We start from the raw sequence: 19570 nt of genomic DNA on the forward strand, positions 1-19570 counted from the left end.
TGGTCCTATTGCCATTTGCAGAAACTCCATCGCTCCCGGTAAAAAATAACCAATCAGAGCTGCGCTCCGTAACTTTGTTTGTTTTCAAAATGTAGAAAAATGTATATAATAAGCGAGTACACCATGAATCCATTTTCCAAACCGTGTTTGTGTCTTGTCCTGAATCACCAGGGTGCACCTATAATAAGTGTTTATATTCGGACTATTTTAGATTGCTTCGGGGGTACAGCGGCGGAGTAACCCAGTACCTTTGTGATTCTTCATAGACATAAACAGAGAGAAGTAGTTCCGGCTACGATGTTCTTCAGCAAGACGCAAGCAGTTCTGTTTATTAACCGCTAGAGCGTCAAAAGTTCCCTACCGCAGCTTTAAGTGTACACTAAGTATGTGTGTTAGATAAATAAGTGTTTGTGTATATAAATATAAAGTGTAGTGTGTCCCACAGTTATTATCAGTTGTTCATTAGATGGATTGCCTGAGGGAAGAAACTGGTCCTGTGTCTGGTCGTTCTGGTGCTCACTGCTCTGTAGCGTCGACCAGATGGCAGCAGTTTAAAAAGGGAGTGTGCTGGATGTGAGGGGTCCAGAGTGATTTTGCCAGCCTTTTTGCTCAAGTACAGTTCTTGAATAGATGGGAGGGTTGTACTGATGATTCGCTTAGCAGTCTGGGCTACCCTCTGTAGTCTTCTGAGGTCCGATTTAGAAGCTGAGCTGAACCAGACAGTTACTGAAGTGCAGAGAATGGATTCAATGATGGTGGAGTAGAACTGTTTCAGCAGCTCCTGTGGCAGGTCCTGAGAGATTTTTTTCTGAATTGGTGCCGTTTTTCTGAATGGATTTTTCTGAATGGGTGCCGTCAGAATGCTTCACCTTCAATCCTCCAGTGAAAATGTTCATTCCCTGTAGCTTAGAACTGTTTTAGCTTGTAAACGGTGCTTGATTTGTGCATATTTCTCTCCTGATTCAGGTGAGGCAACTTTTTCAATGGAGAAAGCAATATTATTGATGCAGTAATTTGAAATGAAAAACATCTTAATGATGGATCTGTTTATTATAAACATGCAGCTTGTCACTTTACAAGATGTTAATGGATGGACTGGAGTCATGTAGATTACTGTGATGTTTTTATTAGCTGTTTGAATTCTTATTATGACGGCACCCATTCACTTCAGAGGATCCTTTGGCGATGTAATACTAAATTTCCCTAACCCTTACTCACCTGCAGCTTAGATGGCCTTAGGTTACATTTTTAGCAATTTTTTATTTTGGGGTCAGCTATTTCTTTCAGGAAATATTTGTTATTTGATTGATGGCAGACAAAGAACGATGTTTGAAACATGTTTGCAAACAATCATTATTTGCAGTTTTGTTTGGTTCCACTGCTACCATCTGGATTCAGTGTGTGGCTTCACAGAAAGATTAGGAATGATCTATATCAGGGATACACAACATCGGTCTTGGAGGGCCCCAAGCTAATCAAGCCAATCATGGTATTCAGGATTATTAAGGCTACAGACAAGTGAGGTTTTGTTTCAGGGTTGGAGCTAAACTCTTTAGGACATCGGCACTCCAGGACCATCTTTGCCTACCTCTGGTCTAAACATTCATCACATTTAGTTTTTTTCTTCTTCTACAAAATAAGAAAAAAACTTAGCAACTGAAAACATTACATGGGACTATGGGAGGTCTAACATTTATGTGGCTGTTGGGTCCTGTGTTTGAGAGGTTGTGTTCTTCATGCCAGAAACAGATTGGTATTCCTTTCTTCTCGCCACATGAAAGATTTGGGGTCTTGATCTATGAGAGCTTGAGAGTTTAGACAGGCCCTCAGTTGACCTTACATTTAAGGTCAGTGTGTGCTCTGTGTGTGAAAAAAATGCTCTCTGCTTTCATTCCAACTCAAACATTTCTTAACAGGAAAAAATAAACACTTTTGTTTGCCTCACTAGTAGCTAATTTATTTGTTCATTGCTATGTTTTAGTTCATTTTGTCGCAGACAGACATGCAGACTCATTTCATTTATTTGTTTAAATATGTATTTTAAGGAATAATTGTATCTTTCTGATGTATTTTTTTGACTTACACACACACACACACACATATATAGAGAGAGAGCGAGAGAGAGAGAATTTTAATTAACCTTTTATAAAAGCCAAATGTCCACTGAAGTATGAAGAGTTATGCTTAAAGGGGGGGTGAAATGCTCGTTTTCACTCAATATCCTGTTAATCTTGAGAACCTATAGAGTAGTACTGCATCCTTCATAACTCCAAAAAGTCTTTAGTTTTATTATATTCATAAGAGAAAGATAGTCTGTACCGATTTTTCCCGGAAAAACACGAGCGCCTGGAGGCGTGACGTGTGGGCGGAGCTAAAGCATCACGAGCGCCAGTTGCGTTGAGAGCATGTGGAAGCTGTGACAGCTGTGAAGGCTGAAACTGAACGAGAGCAGCAGCAGCAAGGACTCGCTCCGAGCGGGGCTCGAACCCGGGTCTCCGATGGGAGGGGACGCACTAACAAGGAGGCAGAGATATTTTAAGCAGTTTTACTCACCGCCTGCGGTTCCAACACACGATCGTGACCCTTTTTCGTTGGGACTGCATCAACCTTAATAAATAAACGATACGCAAATCCGTCGTCAAACTGGGCCTTGTTTGTAAAACAAGCATCTTCGAAATGCAGGGAACAAACACTTGCACAACTCCGTTGATGCTCTGTAAAAATAAACTCCATCCACTGGTCCCTTAATGCTATTTTTTTTTTTTTTTTGGTAATCTGTGCAGGGTTGTCTTGCCCTGGCAACCAAAAACACACTCCTTTTGTGACATTTCGCGACGCTCTCGCTCTGATCAGTGAAGTCTGTTGTGCTCTCAGTGCTCTGCTATACGGGAGCGCGCGCTCTTCCAGCAGACGTGCCCTCAGGACCCATATAAGGAAATTCCGCTCCATCTAACGTCACACAGAGCCATACTCGAAAAAAACTTTCCGAAACTTGTGACAAACCGGAAGGAGTATTTTTGGAACAGAAATACTCCTTCAAACGTACAACTTAATTTTTGAAACTTTGTCCATGTTTAGCATGAGAATCCAACTCTTTAACAGTGTAAAAAACTCAGTATGCATGAAATAGCATTTCACCCCCCCTTTAAGTCAGGGGTCAAATTAGGTTTAGTATCAGGTGATACTAAATTTTTTGGATATATGATGCTAAAATTATTATTTATTCTTCTTTTAAGGTGTTCGGGACAGACAATGGGGAAGATACGGACATTTCTTTCTGGTTTAATCATTATATCATGTGTCCTTGTAAGCACTGCACAGCAAAAAGGTAAACTCCTTCCAGACAAATACTTGCCATGTCTAATTTACTGAAAATGAACAATTTCCTAAATAATATATGGATATTTATTTTAACATGGCCCAAAGAAAATGAATGTTATTGATACGATAAATGCAGCCTTGATGACATGAAAGACTTAACATAAAAAAATCGAACAGTAGTGTATATTTGTGTCATTTATGAAACGTATACATGTCTTAATTGTCATTGTTGTCTATTATATTCTCATTGATAGGATGCCTGGATGAAAATCCACCATATGACATTGCATTCCTTGTGGATAGTTCTAGCAGCATTGGTACTCGAGACTTCAGGGAGGTTAAGAAGTTCATGCACACTTTCGTGGATGGTTTGGATATTGACACTAAAAATGTACAAGTTGGCCTTGCTCAGTTCAGCACCGATCCCCACAAAGAGTTCCTGATAGGGGACTATGCAAACAAAGCTGATCTGTTAAAGAAAATAGATAATCTTCCATACCGAACAGGAGGCACATATATGGGAAAAGCCATGGATTTTCTTAAGGACAACTATTTCACGAGTGCGGGTGGAAGCCGTATCAATGAAAAAGTGCCTCAGATTGTTATGGTGGTCACAGATGGAGACTCAGTCGATGATATAAAAGAACCTGCTGGAAAGCTGCGAGAGAAGGGTATTATCATCTTTGCCATTGGTGTTGGTCCAACGAATATGACTGAGTTAAAGTCTATTGCCAACACACCACCTGAGCGTTTTGTGGTTAAAATTGACAATTACCAAGCACTGCAAGGACTGACTGCCACCATGAAGGAGACAGTGTGTATCTTGATGAGGGATCAGGGGAAAGGTAATACTATTTATATACAGTTTGAATTAGCTTTGAATTTCCTTTCATTTTAAGTTCAAGTTTTAATAATTGTATGTGTCTTTTGCAGCTTTTTCTTGCTGAAGTTGAAAGTAGTTCTGCCTTGTGTCTTGTATTTTAAAAATCATTATGTGTGAATGGCTTCTTATGAACTTTTATCTTAAATGACCACCACTGCTGCTTAAGTTGTAAGCAAAAACTGTGTAATATGTTTAATATTTAATCATTCATCATTTATATGTGCAAATATATAAAATAGTTGTCAATTATTCATTTCGTGTCTGTTTCAGCCATTGCCCCAAGGTTTGCCGATGTATTTGTCCTGGTGGATAGTTTGGCCCAGAGTGAAACGCTGCAGATAAGGGAACTTCTCAACCAACTGGCTGTGCAGCTCAATGTGGGAGATGGATCGCATAAGATCGCACTGGCTCAGTTTGGAGAGAAAGTTGTCAAGGAGTTCCTGTATAATGACTATAAATCAAAGGAGCAAGCCAGAGGGTTCATAAATCGGTTCGAGCCCAGGCCCAATGGAGAGCGAAAATTAGGAGAGGCCATAGATTATGTTCGTACTCACTTTCTTAAAACGGTGTCTGGCTGCAGAATTTCTGAAGGCTACAAACAGTATCTGCTGGTGCTGAGAACAGGGAACTCCGCTGACTCCACTCTGAGGGCCATACGAACCATGGAGAATGAGGATGTGACTGTTATTGATATCAGATTGGAAGCAAATTTACGCTACTTGTTACCTACGCTACGCACTTTCCAGGTTGATCAGAATATCATTGATGTTGCAACAAATATCTCAAAACGAATTCAGAAAACAGAGGTTTTCAATGTTACAGGAGGTTAGTTTCCCTTTATTTCAACTATGTACAATAAAGACATAACAGCACATTTTGAATTATGTGTTCTTAAAGTTGCAATAAGTAAATCTGACACAAGATATGAATAATAGTTTTGCAATTCATCCAAAGAGTAAACATAATTTTTTTCAAAAAAGCATTAACATATGTTGCATTTCAGTCAGCTTAATATTGCTGTCTTGTTTAGCATTGGCTTTAGCATTGGAAAAGTAAAACAAACTGAAAACTTAATTTGATTAAACAAACATGCAGTGTACACCATAATATACTATATTATTACTATAATTTTGATAATATGTGTAATTTTGTTATAATTGTTACTGTTAAATTTGACCACAGTATTTCCACTTGTTAACCTATATTCATGTATTGTTATTGTATTTGAACAGATTGCACATCAGCCCAAGTGGCGGATATTGTGTTTATTGTGGACGAATCAGATAGTATCACCGTTGACAACTTTCTACTAGTGAAACGTTTCATCCACCGCACAATTAGTGGCCTCGATGTGAACTTTGACAATGTGAGGGTGGGAATGGTTCTTTACAGTTGGACACCCAGTTCTGAATTCTACTTGGACAGTTTCAATAACAAGAGGGATATTCTGAACTATATTAAAATCTTACCATACCGAGGCGGAGGAACTGCAACTGGTGCGGCCCTGACATTTGCCAAGGACAATCTCTTTACTAAGAGAAGGGGCAGCAGGAAAGGTTTAGGTGTTAAGCAGGTAGCTGTTGTCATCACTGATGGCGAGTCACAAGATGATGTCACCGCCCCAGCTGCTGAGCTGAGGCGCTCAGGAGTCACTGTATATGCCCTCGGTGTGAAGGATGCTAGTGTGGAGGAGCTCAAAAAAATAGGATCTTACCCTGCACGGCAGTTTGTGTTCAATGTGGAGAGTTTTGAGATGCTAACTTCGCTGGAGAAAAGCCTCAGAAAGAGCCTTTGTAAGGTTGTGGTCGATAGAGGTTTTGAAAAGAACAATAGATTCAACCTGAAACAAGGTAAAAGCAACAAACAATGTAGGACATCATTAACTTCCTATATTGTCAAGGGAGTACATACTATTTCAAGACACTGATTGATCAATTTTATAAATTAGTTATACTTGTTAGATTCATCATGATTTTTTTTTTGCCTCATCATAACTTTTGATGAAATATAAAGAGAAATTATTACATAATAATAAGATTTTTCCATAATAATTGTATTACTTTGTATTCTTTTCCATACAATTTTAGTTTCAACTTCATAATACCATTACTGAGCTTGTGATGAATATGTTATGCTTTAATTTAGTATGTTATTTTTGCTTTTGGTTTCTGCTTATAATTTATTTTCCTTATAATTCCATCTTCACTTTTAGGATGTGTGAACACAGAGGAAGCCGATATTTATTTCCTGTTAGACAACTCTGGCAGCACTCGTGCCGACTTTGAAGATGTGAAGAAATTTATCCTAGGTGTCCTGCAGCTGTTCAACATTGGACCCAATCAAGTTCGTGTGGGAGTTGTGAATGTCGATCATGATCCGACACTACAGTTCAACCTGACGGAGCACGAAAACAGAGTCTCCTTAGAAGCGGCTGTGCAAAAAATCCTTCAGCCCTATGGAGGCACAGAAACAGGAAAAGCGCTAACTTATGTGGCCAATCTCTTTAGTGAGGCTAAAGCATCCCGTTCTGCTAAGGTTCAGGAGATTCTCATTGTCATTACTGATAAGAAATCCAAAGATGAGGTGGGCGAACCCGCGGCAGAGCTGAGGATTCAAGGTGTTTCAGTCTATGCCATTGGATTAAAAAATGCCAACCAGGAGGAGCTCTTGAGAATGACGGATGACACAGCTAAGCAGTTCTATGTGAGCAACTATGATGCTTTGAATACCCTCAAGACTGAAATTATCACAGATATTTGTTCACAAGAGGGTAAGACTAATAAATATACTGAATTTTTTTAAAACAACATACATTCAACACTCCACCCAAAAATGAAAATTTTGTCATTAATCATTTAACCCAATGTCGTTCCAAACCCGTAAAAGCTTTGTTCATCTTCGGAACACAATCTAAAATATTTTGGATGAAAACCGGGAGGCTTGTGACTGTCCCATTATCTGCCAAGTAAATTACATCCAGAAAAGTATGAAAGACCTCATCAGATTATTGTTGCCATCAGCGGTTCAACCGTAACATTATGAAGCGACAAGAATACGTTTTGTACCCGAAGAAAACAAAAATAATGTTTTTTTTTTTTTTTTTTTTTTTCATTTTCATTTTGGGGTGGAGTAACCCTTTAAAATGCTTATTAAATATACACTGCCATTCAAAAGTTTGACAAGTTTATTTTTATTTTTATTTTTTATAAATTAATGCTTTTATTCAACATGGACACCGTAAACTGATGTGACAGTAACATTATACAATATTACAAAAGATCATTTGTTTTTAAATGAACACTGTTCTTCTGAACTTTCCATACATCAAAGAAGCTGGGGAGACAATACCATAGTCTCCCCTAAACTGTTATGCAACACAGTTTTTCCTTTAATTAATGATAATACACTTTTTGGAGCACCAAATCAACATTTTAGAGAGATTTCTGAAGTATCTTGTGAAACCGAAGACTCAAGTGATGGCTTTGAAAAATAAGCATTGCCATAACGGGATTAAAATTTTGAAATCCATTAAAAAAGCTATTTAAAAATGTTATAATGTTTTACACTATTACTGTTTTTACTTAAACGTTTGAAAAATTATAGAAATTCCACAAACTTTTGGATAGTAGTGTAGCGTAAAGATTTTTTTTCTAATTTTGAATATGTTAGATGTATTTACAGAATTTTTTCTTCTACTTTCTTTAGCCTGCAAGAACAAAGTGGCAGATATCATGTTTTTGATTGATGGCTCTTCTAGCATTTATGGCCCAGACTTTAATTCAATGAAGACGTTTATTACCAAGGTTGTAACTGGTACCGTCATTGGAAAAGATAATGTGCACACTGGGGTGGTCCAGTACAGCGATAATCCACGGGATCAGTTTCCACTGGATAAGTACTACAGCCAAGATGAAGTAGAGAAAGCGATTGACAGCATTACGCAGCTAACAGGAAACACATACACTGGAAAAGCGCTCTCATTCATTTCAAAGTATTTTGACAAATCCAACGGCGGTCGGCCTGATGTTCCACAGTTCCTTGTAGTTATCACAGATGGGGAAGCTCATGATGCTGTCGCTGCACCCGCAAAGGCCATCAGAGACAAGGGTGTGACCATCTTCTCAATAGGTGTGGGCCAAGTTAACACCACACAGCTGCGGGAGATCAGTGGAACTCAAGATAAAGTGTACGTGGAGAGGAATTTTGAAGCACTTCAGTCCATTGACAAAAACCTCCAATTCAAGCTCTGCAGTCCTGAAACAGGTGAATCATAAACATTCCTAAAATGGTCATGTATGCTACGTTTACAGCACATCCTTATTGAAAAGATCAGCTTTGTTGTTTTGGTCTCTTGCTGTTTATACAGGGTTTAGATCATTTTGAATTTCTGTCTTTCATTTCATGAGATTAATAGTGAATTCTGGAGGAACTTGAGTTTGAATTTGTATTAGATTGACAGAAAGTTCAGGGTACTGATTTATAGTTTTAAAAAAAATCATCAGGCAATGTCATTCTGCAAAATGCCACCCTTGGTAAAAAAATTATTCTGATTTTTCAAAAGTAAATAGATTTTTTTTTTATATAGGTCAGTTTTACAAACAATTTTACTTGAAGAGTTAATAAAGGGGTTCGTAAAGGCCTCTTGAAGGCAAAGCAAAGAGATTGTGTTAAAAAAATATCCATATTTAAAACTTTATAAATCTTAATCTCTAGCTTCAGCTAACTGTCGTATGTGCATACAAGAGAGAGTGGCATTTACAGCAATGGAAAACCAGCCTCTTCTTGGATTATATCGAAATCCTCTGTTTTTCTTTACAAACCTTTGTTTGGTACTTCTTATTCATGATCGGTGTTTTCTTTTGCCTTCCCCTTTGTACTTCTGCGTTAGTCATTTCTCACTGGATCTTAGGCTATGCCTACGACCTATGTCATTCGCTGTAACTTCACTCTTTCGTGTACACGTGTATTACAGTTAGGTGTTAGGGTAAGTAAATCATGGGGCCATTTTAATTTTTGTGTGAAGTAACTTACTTGAATAGTAATTTTGCTTACTGTTTGTCACCAGGTTAAAATTATTCAAATGTAAACATGTTGGTTGACTACAAAGTATGGCTGTGAAAAACATACTGTAGATATGAACAATATCAATTAAGCACTAGAATAAACCATTTTAGACCAGCCTGGCAATTTATGCTTATTGGAGTATTTTTTAATGAAATATTAATAAATGTCTTTCTCATATTGTAGATTGTCCGAGCAATCCGTTGGCTGATGTGATCTTCCTGGTGCAGTGCACCAAACGGATTCGTAATCAAGAATTTGACAACATTCGAAAGTTTTTAATCTCCGTGGTGAACAGCATCCAGATTGGAGACAATCTAATTCGCTTTGGCGTTATTGTTTACTCGGGCACTCCATATCAATTCTCTTTAAATCAGTACAACAATAAACGTGAGTTAGTTGAGGCCATAGAAACCTTGAAGCTTCCAATTGGAAATGTCAACACGGACAGGGCTCTTGGATACTCGGTCAATTACTTCAAAAAAGAGAATGGGGGGCGCCATGAACGGGGCATCCCTCAAATGCTGTTCGTAATTACAGATGGTGATGCTAAAGACCAAGACAATTTACGTGCACGGGCTGATGAGTTACAGTCCAAACATATAAATGTGTATGGAATTGGAGTGGCTAGGGCACAAGAGAGAGAGCTGGAGATCATTACCAAGAACAAAAACAAAATCTTCCATGTTGATAATTACGAGGGCCTTAAAGGACTGCAGAAGAACATCTCCAGTGTGCTTTGCAAAGTAACCAAACCAGGTAAAAGCTTTTGCTTCAGTCTTTAAGAATTGAAAGTCAAATTATATGTCAGATTTATCAACATGACCTGAACTGGATTGTCTCTGATTGTTTTGTCTTGCAGAATGCCATATGGAGGTAGCCGACCTGGTGTTTCTGATTGATGGATCTGAAAGCATCAAGGAGGGGCCTTGGAAAACTATGATTTCTTTCTTGCTAAATGTTGTGGACCGCCTCCGTATTTCTCCTGAACTTTTCAGAATTGGTATAGCCCAGTTCAGCAGCTCATATCGAAAGGAGTTTTACTTAAATGAGTACAACGATGTGGAGGGGGTGAAATCAGCAATTGAACAAATCAAGCAAATTAGTGAAGGAACATTAATTGGAAAGGCTCTAAGTAATGTTGTGGAATTCTTCGATAAGAGCAAAGGGAGTCGCAGAGAGAGCCACATACCACAAAATCTTGTACTTATTACGGATGGCGATTCATCAGACAGTGTGATCGAACCAGCCAAATATCTTAGGAGCCTTCAAATTAGCATCTTTGTTATTGCAATTGGGGATGTCTCGATGTCACAGCTCAGTAATATTGCTGGGTCACAGGATAGGATATTCAGAGTGGAGAACTTCAACGTACTCGATCAGACAACAGAAACATTTGTTGATTCCCTTTGTATTCCTCAATCCGTAGATCCAAGTGAGTAGAAGTACCATCTATGTGTATATTGTACACACACACACACACGCACACACACACACACACGCACACACACACACACACACACACACACACACACACACATATATATATATATATATATATATATATATATATATATATATATATATATATATATATATATATATATATATATATATATAAAACATTGTTACGTGTACTGCATTGGGTTAACCGAGACTTGCTATAGCACTTGCATTTAATTGATCTTTTGTTGGATTTGATTGCTTCTATTTTCTTTATTTGTAAATCGCTTTGGATAAAAGCGTCTGCTAAATGACTAAATGTAAATGTGTGATATTAAATAAATTAGAATATACCTTTACAATTAACAGCGAATTAGGAATACACAGCATGGGCCCTATTTTATTATCTAAAAGCAAAGTGTAAAGCGCACGGCACAGATGGACTCAGGGATGTTTAACGACGGAAAAATGGTTGGCGCGCCGGGGCGCATGGTCTAAACAGATAGTCCCTATTCTCTCAATGAGCAATGGGTGTTTTTTGGGCGTAACGAGCAATAAACCAATCAGTCTCATCTTCCATTCCCTTTAAGAGCCAGCTGCGCTCGTGCCATGACTAATTTGGTATTTACACGGCGGAATTTGGCAAGCGTAAAAACAGGACGCGTATCCGAGATGAAACGGAGCTGCTCGTGTGCGAGCAAATAGATAGCCTAATTCTGATACATGCAATGATTATCCATTATACCATTATGATATGAAGGCGTTTATATTTATTTTTTTATTTATTTATTATTTATTTATTATTATTATTAGCCTACAAAAAATTGTATGCATTGCAATCCTTTAATTTTTTATATTTGGCAGGTTTGTGTGCTGCTGTGCGTCACTGTTTTTAATAAGCAGCGTGTACGCTCTTTATTTTCAGCTCCTTAACACACCTCTTTTTTAGACCAGCACGCCCATGGGCGCAAAAATGAGTGCAAATGCATTTGCTAACTAAACGATGTAGCGCTGGACGGGAAAATGCGAACAGCACCGGGCTGAAACTATCAAACACACTTGCGCTGCGCCTTGCGTCGAATTGCGCCGGGTGTATCATAGGGCCCCATGTTTGTACTACAGTAGGCCTACTGTATATTGGTTATTTGGCCGATACTATGATTTGTTTGTTTGATATTGCATATTAAATGTTCATAGTTAATTTTTCACATTTTTATTCATTTAAATTACCTTTCAGTTTAGGTCATCTAACTCTCCCTTAAAATGAATCTTTATTAACACTAATTGTTTAACTATTAATTTACTGTTAAATTAAATCTTTTGCAAATCTCTAAATGTAGATTTTCCAAATTAAAATTTTCTGATGCCTAAATTAACTTATATATAACTTATATAAAAATATATTTTAAAACTCGTTTCACTTTTAATTTTAATATTTAATTTTAATTTTTAATATTTAATATTTTTTTATATATGCATATACTTATTCACTTATCATTTTGTTGTGATTAGAACATCGACAACATTCGGTTTATCTCACATAAATTCTGTCTCTCTTTATTTAGGTTGTTCTATTGACGTTGGCTTTGGATTTGATAACTCGCGCACCAGTTTAAGTTCTCTGTCAATCTTTAAAGACCAAAAAAAGCTGCAGACCTACCTTCCCGAGATCATCCGGTATGCTTCTGTTGTGAACAACCTGTGCTGTGTCCGCAACCCAACCATCAATACCAATTTAGGGTTCAGACTGGTCGAGGATAGCGGAAGAATACTGGATGATTTTTCCTTCGAAGAGTACGATGGCGGTATAGTAAAAAAAGTTTTGGCACTTCAGACTTCGCGATCTCTGAAATTCAACACTCAGCTTCTACGCTCGTTTGAGGAGAAGTTCAGAGCTTCGAATTCTCATGTAAAGGTGAGAACATCAGTTAACAATCCAGCAAATCTGAAAATAGATAGATTTTTTATGTTGTTCTAAGCTGGTCTCTTCATCAGAGAAGAAAGTTTTTCCTTGATTTCTTTTTCTAGGTGCTCATCATCTTTACAGATGGATTGGATGAACCTGTTGAGAACCTCCTGCAGGCTGTCAACAGCCTCAAGACCAGTGGTACAATGATTAAACAGCAATGAGTTTCTTTAAAATACTGCACTACATGCTGCAGTTACAGTTACAGACACGCCTGATTGGTTGCATATGCTCATTACGTTTACTAAAGGCTCCCTTTGTGACATTCACAGGTGTAAAAGCACTGATGATTGTGGCGCTAGAAGGGTTTAAAAACCATGCTGACCTGCAGAGGCTGGAGTTCGGTCGAGGGATGTACTACAAGCAGCTTCTCTCTATCGGCATGCAGAATGTGGGAAGTGTCATGCAGAATCAGATAGTAAGTCAATTTTAAATTTCCAACAGATGAGACTTTGAGAGAATTGGATCGTGGCGATGAGGAATGGCTCTCTATTTCACAATTATTTGGGCTTTATTTGTCACATGCAAGAACATTGTTATTTGAAGTACATTAGCTGCCCTAGCAATCCTAACAGTGTTTGGACTGCTATGTAAACAAGTGGCTTCCTGTGGGTGGGAGTGTGAGGCTTTCTTAGAGGAAGGGAAACAGCTGTTAGTTTTTAAAGAGTGCTGAAGAAGATGTCATGGTGTCAAGTGCTTGGGATCAAGTATGGTCACTTTATAACATAAAACGCCTCCCTCCTAGTGTTTTTCACTTTTGCACTTTCTTTCAATCCACAGGATACAGTTGCCTCAAGGGAGTGCTGTAATATAATGTGTAAATGCTCCGGTCATGAGGGAGCACGTGGAAAATATGGTCGTCCTGGGATGAAGGTGATTAGATTTAGGAATGAAGATTACTGAACAATATTTGAAAATGGAGAAAATTGTTTCATTTGTCACTGTCCTGTTGGTCAGGGGTTACCTGGACAAAGGGGACTTCCTGGTTTCCCTGGAGAAGAAGGAGGACCTGTAAGTTCTTCATTTTAAACTTATTTTATGTTTAAATTTATTTAAAAAATGTAAAAATCAATTTTCATCTGATAAGCGAGTTACTTTACAATGCCATTGTACCTCAATGTGTTTGTTGTTGAGTATCCTTAACATGATAACACATTTTTTTGTAATAATGTTAAACTGTTACTCTGGTCTGACGCAATAATGGCCTTGGACTGGTGCGGATGGTTACCAAAGCATTTTGTGTAGGCTACAATTATCAGACTGTATAAATAGCACTTTTATAATACACATTGTTCAGTTTTATTGAAGAAAGTAATGTTGAAAATGAAGAAAAAGGAAAACTATTGAAATTTGTTTTAATTGATTACATACTATAGGCTACATGTATATATCTTACTATAACGATTAAATGTAGAATAAAACCACTTTTGGTCAATTATGTGACTGTTGTAATAATCTAATATGAGTGTGCTATTTAAACACACTTCCATTAAAAGTTTGGGGGTCAGTAAGATTAAACAAAATATTTTTTTTCATCAAGGATGAAATTGATCAAAAATGGCAGCAAAGAACTGTACATTGTTATAAATTAATTATATTTCAAATAATTGCTGTTCTTTTGAACTTTCTTAATCATGGTTTCCACAAAATATTAAGCAATACAATATCGTTTCATTGAGAACTATAATTATTATGATTATGTGTCACTGAAGACTGCAGTAACTGATGATGAAAATTCAACTTTACATAAATAAATGACATTTTAAAATATAATGAAATAGAAACATTAATTGTAAACTGTAATAATATTTTAGAGTTAACATTTTACTGTATATTTTAGTGGGCATTAGAGACTTATTTAAATCATTAAATACCTTACAACCTCAAACTTGGTACTGCATTTGTGAGAAGTATTATACATTTTTTTTGTAAAACACTTATTGCAATACTTATTGCAATATCTGAATGTATTGTGAATATACTAAATTACTGATGTGCTATGACTTTAATGTACAATGCATGTGTGTTTCAGGGTGAGAGAGGGCTTCCTGGTTTGAATGGAACTCAAGGACATCAGGGATGCATGGGAAAAAGAGGCGTAAAGGTAGCATGCAGTGCTATGTGTTTCCTTACTTAATTTTAAATGTGCTTTTAGCGCTGAAACCTGCAACATCTATTTTTCATTTTTGTTTTTTTCTTCAGGGTGGCAGAGGCTACACAGGCAATACTGTGAGTACATCCATAAGAATATGGGCACTGACATCTTAAGTTCACAGTAACATTTCAGCTCGGTTAAGAAGGCAAATTAACTTTGAGATAGCTTTATACATCATACAAGTTTCTACCTAATTATTGTCAGACAGCAGTTACTAGCTTGCATCTGAATACTGTCTTTAATTGGCATCCGGAAAGGTTTGTTTTGGCCTGCGTGTTTTGTTGTTTTAATTGTTGCATGTAAATTCTGTTCCTGTCCCCTTTCATTTGGCTTGTTAATGGATGTAATGTAACCGCCAATTATTTATTAATATTGTGAGTCTCTTTCAATCTTCTTTTTTAATAGGGAGATGAAGGAGAAGTTGGTTTAGATGGAGTAAATGGTGAACAGGTAAGAAGATTATAGTCTACTTTTAACATCCAGTAAGTAATCCAGCGTTGATACATAGAGATAATGCAAACTAAAATAAACAAAAAGTTATCTTAAATATATAATATCTGTATAATATCTTAAATACTCGTTAAGGCAGTCTCTTTATTGTATTAAGTTTATTCACAGTCACAGAAGATGTAGTATATATAAACCACTCAGCAAGAACCTAATAATTTCATGTTTAAAAATCTAATTTCCTGAATTTTCACAATATGAAAGTCATGCAGTTCTGTTTTTAAACCAATTTCACATCTTTTTTTGTTTCTCTCAGGGTCTAACAGGAGCATCCGGAAGCCCAGGAGAGCGAGGAGATCCAGGCAGCCCAGTAAAATCCATCACATATATTCTTCTTTGTTTTTTTTTCTATCTTCAGTGCTTTAATTTAATTGATTTATTCATAAGTATGATCATAATTGTGCTCAAACCGCAGGGTCCAAGAGGTATCAGTGGAAACCCCGGGGACCCAGGACAGCGAGGCCTAAGAGGAGATCCAGTTAGTAGACTTTAGCTGCACATAATTATCCTCTTATGTAACAAAACACAGTTCATGCTATCATAAGAATATTGATTTTAAATGTACATTGATTACAAAAGATTGTTCAAATTAGATTCAAGTAGTTTGCATATAGTAATTTAGTACATTTGTCAAGCTCACTCTGTTCCAAAGGACTGGTTTTTGGATAACATTGTGTCTTGTTGCCAAATTTGGCAAAGAACATCTCTAGCATCTTGAAGCAAAATAGTGAATTTTAGGGCATTTGTGGGGCACAAAATAGCAGGTGCAAGGACAGTGACTGATAAACATCATGCAGTAGATGTTCTAGTGTTTTCTGGCTGAATTTTGACCCCTGTTAATCCATTTAATTAGGGATTACCAGGATTAGACAACAACTCCCGTGGTCCTAAAGGTGACATCGGCGGCCCAGGCATTCAGGTATGGGGAGATTATTTAAAAGTCCCATTTTACATTTACATGTCTAAGCGTATTAATACAAATCTTTGGGCTGCTAATTAAAATTTACAAACTAATCTGTTGCTTGTAATCTTTTGATTAATACAATAAACATTTTTTTCTGTATTTTCTTTTAAATGTGTTATTCTGCATCCCAGCTGATGTTCTATTCCAGAAAAATTTACATTTACAGTAATTCCATTAAAAAATAAAATCAGATATAAAAGCTGTAACCCAGAAAACAGTGACAAAAGACGATAGACGATAAAGATTGATAATGAAATTTATTGTCGATTATATATTTATTATACATTTTCATTATTAGTATTTATTTTGTATAGTTGCTCAGTCTTTGTGTGTGTGTGCGTGTGTGTGTGTATTTATATATAAATGATTCAACAACCAATATCAATTATTTTATTATCTTTTGTTCTCTGTGTGAACAGGGTGAACCAGGCGAGGATGGTATTTCTGGTCAAATTGGTGATAAAGGCAGACCAGTAAATGAATCTTAATCTTTGATATGTAAATATAGTACAGAAGTATGAATGTATAAGCCTGTTTTCTCTTTTAATATCTTGATCTTTATTCTCAGGGTCCTGATGGCAGAAGAGGCTCAGCAGGGCCGCTGGTAAAGTACTGTCAAAATATTATTTGAGCCACTTTTAAAATTATACCAAATGACTTTTTTTGCTGGTGAATTCAGGGTCCCAGAGGGTCTGCAGGAGCACCAGGACAACCAGGACTCCCTGGGGCCACAGGTCCACTGGTAATGAACAAATTGTTCCTATTTCTTTATTTTTAAATCTATCAATAAATACAAGTTGGATCCTGTAATGATAATCCAAAAAACATTTGGAGTTGTAGCTTATTTGTTTGCCAGTTTGTTAATAGTGATACAATTTAAAGATGACAGTGGTGTTAGAGTACTATTAATTAAGTGAATTGTATGTAACCCCCATTCAATATGTATTTGATCTCAAATTGGATGTATGTAAGAGTTTGAGTCTTTCTTTTTGTCTCTGTTCAGGGTGCTATTGGTCCACCTGGTCCAGTTGGGCAGAAAGGTTATATTGGTTTACCTGGACCTCAGGTGCACAAACAATGAACTGACTATTTTATTTGGTTACCGTTGCCATTAATATCCAGTAAACCACATTCGACCATCTATGAGATTGTGATGATTTCTTTTACACAGGGATCTCCTGGCTCTCCGGGAAGGCCAGGATCTAAAGGAAGCTCTGGGTCCAGGGGACAGAAGGTCAGTGACTTCTTCCTCTTTATTTATAAATGTAAGCTTTTTTAGCACTAAATATTCCCATCTTGCTTTTGCTTTACAGGGCCAGCAAGGTGATCCTGGAGACAAGGGAGCTTTGGGACCTCCAGGGCCTAGAGGACTGCCGGTTACTGTTTTTTCTATTTAAACACTAACAGAACAGCCGTGTTGGGCATTATCCATCATCATTTAGCAAATTTAGAAATGCTGTTTTGTTCTTAAATCTAACATTTTGCCTGGTTGTCTTTATTTGACATAAGATACAGATGCATCTACTAAATGCAAATTTCTTATAGGGAAAAGATGGTGCAGATGGCTATGGAGTCCCAGGAACCAAAGGACAGAAGGTTTATAGAGAACTATGTTACAATAATGTGTTCTAAAATATCACACATTTGTGAGATGCCACAATATACAGTATGGTATTATTTGAATAAAAACAACATATAGTCTTTTAATATATATGTACAAATTATTTTTTTTTTTTTTTTATTTTTTTTTTTTATTAGGGAGATTCTGGTTTTCCAGGTTACCCTGGACTTCAGGTGAGCTTCCATTCATCCAAAACTTGGAAGTATATTAATTATAATGTGGTTGGTTCTAAAATAATCAGTTGGTAGTCTAACCAATAATGAATGAACAATGTTAAGTCACTCTCTTTTTTGACATTCAGGGTGAACGGGGTTTTAAAGGATCAAGTGGAGGTGGTGGTCCTAAAGGCAACAGAGGAAGAGCAGTAAAAACAATTTAAAGTTTTATTTTTTTACTCATTGTATGAAACTTAAGGAGACTTAATTGGATGTCTGATAACAGGGCAATGCTGGAAGGCCAGGACAACCTGGAGATCCTGGGAGCGAGGGCATAAATGGACACCGGGTATGTTTATATTAAAATTATTCATATCATATGATCATGGAAATTTAAAGGGATACAAAATGTTGTTTTCTTCACATAGGGCCCAAAAGGACCACGAGGAACCAGACAGATTTCTGTAAGTTTCTGACTTTAAAAAATAAATAAATAAATAAAAATCATTCCTGCTGTACAGTTTAACATTTAAAATATTTTATGTACCAAACACTGGAAAGAAATTGTGGGATTTTGAAATATATATATATATATATATATATATATATAGTTTAAAACAACAGTTTCAAATAATTGTTTTTTATTTTAATATATTTTCAATATTAATTTATTTCTGTGATAACAAAGCTAAATTTTTAGCCGCTATTACTCCAGTCTTCCATAACACATGAATCTTCAGAAACCATTCTAATATGCTAATTTGGTTCTGAAGAAATATTTCTTAATATTACCAATATTGAAAACGTAATATTTTTGTGGAAACTTTGATGCATTTTTTTCAGGATACTAACTGTGGTAATGTAAATTTAATACAAATAAGTACAAATATAGTATGTTTGCATAGTTAACGCCACAATAATCTGAATAGAGTGATATATATATATATATATATATATATATATATATATATATATATATATATATATATAAATATATGGTGTCTAAATGTTAAATGTAAGTAAATACATTGAAATAATGTTTAATATTTAATTTAATATATATACATCTAAATAATATTCATTCTTTTTTAGGACTGTCAACTGATCTCATATGTCCGAGACAACTGTGGTAAGAAACCTTTATTTAATTTTTTCTTTTTTTTTCTTGAAATAGATAATAGCCTTATGATGACACTTTTTTTTCTTTTTTTTTTCAGTTTGCTGCAGAGGTTGGTAACTTTTTATGTCATATTTCTAAGAACACTGAAAGGAGAAGCCAAAAATTATAAATTAATTTTATAAATGAAAATTACAAATTCATTTAATTTATTCATCATTCATTCAATAACAGAAATAAAGGTTAAACAATAGAATAAACTTTAGAATAATGGTCCATTAGTTAATGTTAGTTAACTACTTTAGTTAACATGATCTAAGTAAGAACAATCCTTCTACAGAATTTATTAATCTTAGTTGGTTAATTTCAACATTTGT

The 19570-nt window shown here is 36.2% G+C and overlaps 1 protein-coding gene across 1 annotated transcript in view; it reads left to right on the plus strand.

The window, feature by feature from the left end:
* Nucleotides 1-19570, plus strand: part of col6a4a (collagen, type VI, alpha 4a) — a 30384-nt gene that overhangs the window by 4233 nt on the left and 6581 nt on the right. Inside the window, exons 2-33 of the mRNA XM_052579704.1 lie at nucleotides 3237-3328; nucleotides 3576-4166; nucleotides 4475-5029; nucleotides 5437-6054; nucleotides 6417-6974; nucleotides 7910-8467; nucleotides 9452-10024; nucleotides 10128-10700; nucleotides 12274-12623; nucleotides 12737-12815; nucleotides 12947-13092; nucleotides 13455-13547; nucleotides 13632-13685; nucleotides 14707-14778; nucleotides 14877-14903; nucleotides 15235-15279; nucleotides 15593-15646; nucleotides 15752-15814; nucleotides 16190-16255; nucleotides 16720-16773; nucleotides 16869-16904; nucleotides 16980-17042; nucleotides 17304-17366; nucleotides 17472-17534; nucleotides 17614-17676; nucleotides 17846-17896; nucleotides 18059-18094; nucleotides 18223-18285; nucleotides 18363-18425; nucleotides 18505-18540; nucleotides 19169-19205; nucleotides 19294-19305. Of these exons, the coding sequence (XP_052435664.1) occupies nucleotides 3237-3328; nucleotides 3576-4166; nucleotides 4475-5029; nucleotides 5437-6054; nucleotides 6417-6974; nucleotides 7910-8467; nucleotides 9452-10024; nucleotides 10128-10700; nucleotides 12274-12623; nucleotides 12737-12815; nucleotides 12947-13092; nucleotides 13455-13547; nucleotides 13632-13685; nucleotides 14707-14778; nucleotides 14877-14903; nucleotides 15235-15279; nucleotides 15593-15646; nucleotides 15752-15814; nucleotides 16190-16255; nucleotides 16720-16773; nucleotides 16869-16904; nucleotides 16980-17042; nucleotides 17304-17366; nucleotides 17472-17534; nucleotides 17614-17676; nucleotides 17846-17896; nucleotides 18059-18094; nucleotides 18223-18285; nucleotides 18363-18425; nucleotides 18505-18540; nucleotides 19169-19205; nucleotides 19294-19305 (5807 nt within the window). The remainder of the gene's footprint in view (nucleotides 1-3236; nucleotides 3329-3575; nucleotides 4167-4474; nucleotides 5030-5436; nucleotides 6055-6416; nucleotides 6975-7909; nucleotides 8468-9451; nucleotides 10025-10127; nucleotides 10701-12273; nucleotides 12624-12736; nucleotides 12816-12946; nucleotides 13093-13454; nucleotides 13548-13631; nucleotides 13686-14706; nucleotides 14779-14876; nucleotides 14904-15234; nucleotides 15280-15592; nucleotides 15647-15751; nucleotides 15815-16189; nucleotides 16256-16719; nucleotides 16774-16868; nucleotides 16905-16979; nucleotides 17043-17303; nucleotides 17367-17471; nucleotides 17535-17613; nucleotides 17677-17845; nucleotides 17897-18058; nucleotides 18095-18222; nucleotides 18286-18362; nucleotides 18426-18504; nucleotides 18541-19168; nucleotides 19206-19293; nucleotides 19306-19570) is intronic.

The sequence above is a fragment of the Carassius gibelio genome, chromosome B16 (genome assembly GCF_023724105.1).
Source record: "Carassius gibelio isolate Cgi1373 ecotype wild population from Czech Republic chromosome B16, carGib1.2-hapl.c, whole genome shotgun sequence".
Classification (NCBI taxonomy): domain Eukaryota; kingdom Metazoa; phylum Chordata; class Actinopteri; order Cypriniformes; family Cyprinidae; genus Carassius; species Carassius gibelio.